The sequence below is a fragment of the Lactuca saligna genome, chromosome 5 (assembly GCF_052625555.1).
Source record: "Lactuca saligna cultivar CGN05327 chromosome 5, ASM5262555v1, whole genome shotgun sequence".
NCBI lineage: Eukaryota > Viridiplantae > Streptophyta > Magnoliopsida > Asterales > Asteraceae > Lactuca > Lactuca saligna.
Genome location: NC_136421.1, coordinates 185,691,794 through 185,699,743, shown reverse-complemented (window position 1 = coordinate 185,699,743; position 7,950 = coordinate 185,691,794). Strand labels below are relative to the sequence as shown.

The following is a 7,950-nucleotide window of genomic DNA, read 5'->3' as shown; positions in this document are numbered from 1 at the left end:
TTTATTAATTAAAGAAAACGTCTTTTCACCATAAAAGCTTTTTCTAATTAACATGTTTATTACTATGAGTTGCATATGATTAATGGATGGGTCCATTAGTATTATCAAAGCAAATGGACGGCTAGGATTGCTTAATAATTGGGTTTCTTTATTCTTCTTCTAATCCGGAATTTTAACAGATTAAGTGTATCTTCAAAATCTTATGTGTATATATTTTTACCCAATATCTCTCTATATATAAAATATAAAAAAAACTAATATTTCTATTCAAATAAAAATTAAGCTTTCGGGTTCTTAGATAAAAACCGAATATGACTTCTTATGTTTTTAAGTTTTAACGTGTGTGTTGAGTGTCTGCCTTTTAACTAACTTGACGTTGAAGAGTTTATAATGTTTATTAAAAGATTCTGTTTTTACAACAAACTTATATCACCCAAAAGTTATAATAAAGCTTCCATATATACCCATGAGAGGTAAAGATTCTAAGAAAGGGGAAAAAGAAAGTCTCCATTGTTTCTCAATAGAAACAAAGATGGGAATGTGTACATATACTAGATTATATGTATACATTGATATTACCCAAAATAATATTTTATTAAAAAGGGGCTTTTTTATTTCTGCAAAAAGAAGTAGATAAAAAAAAAAAAAAAAAGCAAAAGACAAATCCAGAGAGAGAGAGAGAGAGAGAGAGTTTTTGATTCTGTGTATATTGTTGCGTTGAAAGCCATTCAATCTGTTCTGGCCAAATTTCCCCCATCATTGTCAATATGTATTAAGCTCCAGTCCAAGTCACTATCTTGTTTTCTCTCTCTCCAAGATCCTGTTTCTCTCTCTATTATCTTTGAAATCATTCTTTTTTCTTTCTGGGGTGGTTTTGTTCGTCAACAAGGTGGTCAAACAGATGAAAAAAATCCAAACTTTCTGAATCTTGTGTGTTTCTTGAATCTTGTTTGATCTCTTTTTCATCATCTGGATTTGTGTTTCAAGTTATAAAGAAAAAAAACAACAAGAAGATGACTGTAGAGGAAATTAGAGGGTCTAACGAAATTGACAGATTTCCCATTGGGATGAGAGTTCTTGCTGTCGATGATGATCCAACTTGTTTGAAGTTATTAGATGGGCTTTTAAGGAAATGCCAATACCAAGGTTAGCTTCGTTTCAACTGTTGTTAAAAGATTATATTCTTTAAAGTGTTGACTCAATCATTTTAACCTTTTCAGGGTTTCAATCTTTTTTATTTTTTATCCCTTTTCATGAAAAATTGAGTTAGGTTTCTGTTAAAAAACATTTGATTTTCGATTTTACAGTTACAACCACAAGTCAAGCCATAACAGCATTGAAGATGTTAAGAGAAAATCGAAACCGATTTGACCTTGTGATCAGTGATGTTCATATGCCGGACATGGATGGTTTCAGGCTTCTTGAACTCGTGGGTCTTGAAATGGACTTACCCGTTATCAGTAATTCACTAATTCCCATTTCAATTTCTTCAATTTCTCCAATTCCGAAGTCAAAATCGACGTGGGTTTCTAATTTTTCTTTGAAATTGTCAACAGTGTTATCGGGAAACAGCGACCCGAAGCTTGTAATGAAGGGGATAACACATGGGGCTTGTGATTACCTTGTGAAACCAGTTCGTTTGGAGGAATTACGCAATATATGGCAACATGTGATTCGTAGAAAAGTGGAGTCAAAATCTCAATCGAAATCTGACAACCAAGATAGGCAGAATCACGGAGGTGAAGGTGGACAGGAAGCCGGAAGTGGAGATCTGAATGGGAAACTTAATCGGAAAAGAAAAGATGAAGATGACGATGGTGAAGATAATGGGAATGAAGATGACGATCCATCTTCGCAGAAGAAGCCACGTGTTGTTTGGTCTATTGATCTTCATAGAAAGTTCGTTGCTGCTGTTAATCAACTTGGAATCGAGAGTGAGTTTTTCCTTCTTTTTGTTCTTGTGTTCGTATCTAAACTTGTTTCATCGACACTCTTTGATGATTCCTTTTTTCTATTTTTATAACCAGAAGCTGTTCCTAAAAGGATCCTTGATTTGATGAATGTCGAAGGTCTTACTAGGGAAAATGTAGCAAGCCATCTCCAGGTTTGCTTTTTTACCATATTTCCTAGTATAATTTTAGGGTTTTTTTTTGGTAATTTCAATTCCATTGTGGATTGATGTTTTTGAAGAAGTCTTGTGGGCCAGTTTAGGGTTGTTAGCATCTATCTAGCTGCACAATGTTTATGTACTTTGATTTACATCTTACACGATTATCTATGTGGGCCACCGTCATGATTCTGTGTGGGTCAGCTCAAGGGTCGTGGTTATCGACAGACTGTGGGTCAGCTCAAGGGTTGTTTTTGTTTGAAGAATAAAATATATTTTTACCTTATATACATGTGTTTGATTTGTAGAAATATCGGCTTTACTTGAAACGGATAAGTCAACAAGCTAACATGGTGGTGGCATTTGGGGGAAGCAAAGACGCGTCATCTTACATGCGAATGAGTTCACTGGAAGGACTCGGTGATTTCCGGACACTATCAGCTTCCGGAAGATTACCGGGTCCCACATTATCATCGTATTCACCTTCCGGAATGCTTGGAAGACTCAATAGTGCAACTGGAATGACACTACATAGCCTCACTTCACCTTCTATAATCCAACCAACCCACACCCAAAACTTAACCCATTCCATCAATTCCCTCAACAAATTTCAACCCGTTGTGTTACCAACACCACAAACTCATCAAACACACCAAAACACAAATCTTTTTCAATCCCCATTTGATCTTACTCATCATAAACCAAATAATAACACCCAAATCCCGGATTTCACTCCCATTGATGAATCTAGAATCTTTAATGGTTCTTTAAAGATGGGTTCCATGAGTTCAGAATCTTTCAACCTAGTTTCAAGTAGTTCCACCTTTCTTGATGCCCCGATCCCGCCACCAATCGGGGATACTTTCCATGACCAATTGCCGCCTAATGGCGGCCTGAAATACGGTTACACCGCCGGATTTGGTTCGAGTAATATTACCACCACGGCCTCGGTGCCGCTTGAAGTTCAAAGCCAAAGGCAGGGGCAGTATGGGAAACAGAATTATGGGCAGTATTCGAGTAATGGTTTTAGCACGTTATCTGCCTCGGCACCACCACTAGGTGGTGGTTGTTTGGGCGGCAATGGTGCACTGACAACAGCTCCGGCTATGCAACATAACAGAGGGAGTGAGAGGTCAAGTACTGAACTGAAAATGGGACCCGGTCAAGAGTATTTATTGGAGCATTCGAAGTTACTGAATGGTTTTGTTGCAAATAATGGTTATGACTCGTTGGATGATCTTATGAATGGAATGATGAAAAGGGTATATGATCTTTTTTTTATTGTTCTAACTTTTTTGCAAATTTACCCCTCATTTCTTTTACGACTTCAATTTTGATTTTAAGTTTGGCCCCTCAAAGATTCAAAAATCTGATTCTGGTCCTTCAAACTCTGTTTTTTATGCAGGAGCAGGACCCGACAATCATAATGGATGGAGAATACGGATTTGATCCTTATTCTTTCGGTTCATGTATATGATGATGAAGGATCATGGATGGATAAAGTAATTAGCTCTTGACTCCTAGAGATCGATAAAACAAGGCTGCATCAAAAAAACTAGGTTTTTTTTTTATTAAATGAGAAGTTTGTATCAATATGTAATTTAATTTCCAGGACTATTTATGTCTAGCTACTTCATTATTATCTTTATCAACTTACACCCATGTTTTCGTTTCATGGGTACAACTGCAAAAATGTTTTTTTTTAGTAATTCTTGAATCCATTTATGGATGATGTACGTGTCTTTATGCATTACATACAAGTTATTGTAGCATTAAACTTGTCGATACCCTCTTAAAGTGGTAAGAAAACATTTAAGCTGGTCAAGATCTTACATATTGACAAAATTATTGCATTATGAAGAACAAAAAGCTCTATAAAACAAACATTTAGTGTACATAAAGAAGTACTACGACTACTACACATGTAAAGTCAATCAATCAAGTTGAACAAGTTGAGCTCTTCTTTCTGCAGCTTTCTTCCTTATGAAAATCCCCCATCTTAATGCAGCCTTGAGTTTAAGCCACCCAACAACCGCCTTCCCTGAACCACGCCCGGGACCCACCGGACCCACCTGTGGTTCATGAGCAACATGGTTATGATAACCGTATGAACCGTTGTCATAAACACCAAAAGTTGACCCCGTTACACCAACCCCAAAGCTTCTAAGTAGCTTTTGCATATCATCAGTTTCCAACATCTCCGAGCTTCTTAACCGGACTTCCTCCGAGAAAGAGTCACCGAACCCGTGTCCATCGTCTGGGCTCTGGCTCGACCAACCATCTGAACCGGTGAAGGTAGATGGTGCACCGGGCACATAGTCATAGTGGGTGGGTGGTGATGATTGGTGGGTGGTGGTGGTGGTTGATGAACCACCACCACCACCACCACCTAGTGTTTGAGTTTGATCGGAACTTATAAACGGATATTCAATCAAGTTGTGAGTAGGTGGTGAAGGGTAAGTTAACGCGCTTAAAACTTTCCCATCGTATTCTACCACTCTATTCCAATTCTCATATGCTCGTTTCACAAGTGAATCTACTGAAATCTGTAAAATGAATTATCAATTTCTTTTTGTAGAAAAGAAACAAAGGAGAAAAAGTGTTGTGTAGACCTTTTGGTTGTGGTTAAGTGATTCCAATGGAACAAATTGAGCATCTGAAATGAGACCTCTTAGCTCATAAATATGGTTGAAGATAGCACCAGTGGTGTGACCTAAATCTGCATAGTATACATACAACTTCCCTCCTAAAACACAAGTCTTTGCATGCTCAACTGTGTTTTCCCACATTCTATTTGACATTCCACTCCCTAGAATCTGTGTTCATTAACATATTAGAAACAAAAGGTTTGCAAAAGGTAACAAAAAAAATAAAAAATGTTACATTTCTCAGTCGTTGTGGATCCCTAACAAGAACACGGAGAAAATCCTCTACAGTTATGACTTCAGAATTCATTAACTTTTTGTGCAATGCTCCATCTTTTGCTATTCTATCCAATCTCCAAACTTCATCGTGTAAAGCAGGCGGATAATGTTTCTTGTACACTGCAAAAGTAACAGACACAGACACAGTCACAGTCACAGTAACAGTAACAGATGTTATGCAAGAAACTGTAAGTTGTAAGTTTCGTACGTTCTCCTCTATGATCTTTAACAGCAAAAGCCTCGGTTTTAGCTTCACGAATTCTAATTCCAACACAATATCCAGAAGCTACCTTCAAACCAAGTCTAAACTTTCTACTTCGAATCCAACTCGAATTATCTGTAAAAGTAAGATCACCCAAAGTTCCAACTCCTTCATTCAATGTGACTTGTGTCTCCCCTGTTAAAAGTGGTCTTTTTCCTTCACGTGCTTTGACTTCATGACTTTCAAAATGCTCAGTGCTCCAGTTTTCATTGTTTTCTTCATTGAAGTCGCCTTCAAGCACTACTACATTCAGTTTTGATGATGATTCTTCTCCAGTTTGTATCACATTCCCTGTGGCTGCATCTAACAACACAACATGTATAGCTGCTCCTTGCTCCCCTTCAACTTTGCCACCTGTAAATAGATGAGGTGGCATCCTTGTTCTAAATTCAAGCTGTAAAACTTTTCCTTCTTGACCTTGTATTCTTGGTGGTGAAGATCTGCTGGAACATTATACTTCTTAAAAAAGCAGTTCAAAATTATAAAGGATATAATATCTTTACCTTCCATCAATTTGACCATGTCCAAATCTAGTCAAAGCACGCTCTACTTCTTCACTTACCTGTTTTCCCAATACATTATTGTAAGCGAGAATTGATGACTAGATTAATCTATTCAGAGTTATAAATTAGAGTATAGTTTGAGGTAAAAAAGCGAATATCACAATGTAAATACTGAATCTGAAAATTTTTAGGTTGGAATCTTTATAATGAAGAAAAAAGGACTTACAATTCTACGGAAAAGAGGCTCTAAAGAGGAGCAAAGTCTTTGCAAGCTATCGACCTTCAAAGCTTCCACAATTACGCTGGGAGAAAAATAAAAAATCATAGCTTGTTAAGATCGCAAATAGAAACACAAGGTGCTAAGATGGGTTCTTTGAGACATTTATACAAACAGGTGGAGATGATTATGCACAGACAAACAATAATCATTTACGAAACTAAGATTTATAACAAGAAAATAAATAGAAGCAATTAAACGAACCTCGCTAAACCCGGTACTTTGGGTTTCTTCGATTGAGGCATACCATCATCATCTTCTTCGTCGTAAACTCTCTTCTCAACTCTTCTACCTCCTCCTCTTGACTCATCCATATTTCTGAAAAACAACACTAAGTCCCGCAACTTTAACGAACCATAAATGAAACAGTTGCAAGAATCTTCAATACCCAACTGGAATAAAGTCGAAAATCAATTCAAGTTTGAAGCAGAAAACACTATGATCTGAAATTATCGATAACGATGAAAAAGACAGAAGAAGAATCTTATGCTGGGTGTGTTGTCTTTCGGCCAATAGATCTGTGGGGATTAATTTAATGATTTGTGCGTGTGTACGAGAGAGAAAACAGCTGGGTTGAGTCGGTGGATTAATTACATGAATACTGAATTCATGAATCTTGAAACCGAGCTTGTTCTTTCCGATCTGGAACTGGTAAATTAGAAGTCAAACTTTCATTTGGCAGTTGACAGAACTACCCTTGGTGTTTGGATTTTGCCAATTTACCCTTTTTGGTTTTCTGCATGCATGTTAGAAATTGGAACAATGACTTGGATATTTATTAGATATGACAAAATTTATTTTGCTTTTGATTTGATAAAATTTTGAAAATCAGATTTCAAGATGTATATAAAGATTTGTAAAAAAAAGTTATACTCAAAGAGTAAATATAAGATGATCCAAGCATCCATTTGATAAAATCTTTATCTGATTGTCAAATTTTAAGACAGGAAAATTCATGAAATAACAAAAAAAAAAAAAAAGAAGGTGTATTTAAAAAATATAACTAAGGAAATTGAAGTTTCATAAAATGACCAAACTTTCTTTAGAGGAATTGACGTGGCAAGTTAAAATCACAAAAACACAAATAAAATATCAAAAAAATTCATTGTAGATTGGGACAACCTTTGCTGTCGAAAACGAGTTAGTTGGCTGGTGAAGAAAGGTTGACATCGATCGGAATCGAAAACGGCCAGTAGTGACGAGGAGAGGAGATTGAAAGAGTAATTTGAATCAATGTTTTAAAACATGCTTAGGTTTAAAAAGGTATTTTGTCGTAGTTTTTTTAGTTTAAACGGTTAAATTGAATCAATGTTTTAATATATGCCTATCGAACGAGTAATTTGAAGCATTTTATGGCAAAATTCATCAAAAAACAAAGATTTTCAGTAAAGATCAATTCCTCAGAGGGTATAACAGATCTGTAGAGGGCTGCTTTGTGGATCCGCAGTGACTCTGCGGAAATGTGGTATTTAAAAGAAAAAAGTCCAGAAAATGGTTTTTTCAATTTTTAGATCAATTAATGTTTTTTCAATTCTGCAGAAGATGTACACATTGCGCATAAACCGTCTCTGTAGAACCATCACTTTAGAAATCAACTTTTTGTCTTTTTGCATATGTGTCTAATTTCTCAGAGAAATTTGAGTTACGCAGAACCAAAAAGATTTCCTCAAAGACTATCTTTGAGGAAAATTTGCTCATTTTGTGAAACTTCAATTTTCTTAGTCATATTTTTAAAAGACATCTCATTTTTTGGTTATTTCATGAATTTTCTTTTTTAAGACATATTATTAAGGTTGTGTTTGATGCGTTATACATCTAGTTTATTTTTCGAACTTTAAAACTAAGAAGTAACTTATAAAGTATTATTTTCAAAACTA

General features: G+C 35.9%; 2 protein-coding genes across 3 annotated transcripts; one reads left to right on the top strand and one right to left on the bottom strand.

The window, feature by feature from the left end:
• Positions 1–669: 669 nt before the first annotated feature.
• Positions 670–3,836, top strand: LOC144997894 (two-component response regulator ORR24-like). The gene is made up of 6 exons (XM_078957754.1): positions 670–1,146; positions 1,308–1,460; positions 1,557–1,934; positions 2,028–2,104; positions 2,416–3,369; positions 3,513–3,836. The coding sequence occupies exons 1-6, from the start codon at positions 1,014–1,016 to the stop codon at positions 3,582–3,584; spliced, it is 1,767 nt and encodes a 588-aa protein (XP_078813880.1). The 5' UTR covers positions 670–1,013; the 3' UTR covers positions 3,585–3,836.
• Positions 3,837–3,936: 100 nt separating this feature from the next.
• LOC144997895 (calmodulin-binding protein 60 E-like) lies at positions 3,937–6,789 on the bottom strand. Of its 2 annotated transcripts, none has more exons than XM_078957755.1 (7): positions 6,278–6,789; positions 6,023–6,098; positions 5,797–5,855; positions 5,240–5,736; positions 4,991–5,151; positions 4,720–4,923; positions 3,937–4,653 (listed from the first exon to the last, which is right to left on the bottom strand). In XM_078957755.1, the coding sequence occupies exons 1-7, from the start codon at positions 6,385–6,387 to the stop codon at positions 4,042–4,044; spliced, it is 1,719 nt and encodes a 572-aa protein (XP_078813881.1). In that variant the 5' UTR covers positions 6,388–6,789; the 3' UTR covers positions 3,937–4,041. The 2 variants fall into 2 exon arrangements, with proteins under 2 accessions (XP_078813881.1, XP_078813883.1); XM_078957757.1 differs by having other exon boundaries at positions 5,240–5,733; positions 6,278–6,787.
• Between the last annotated feature and the right edge of the window lie 1,161 nt (positions 6,790–7,950).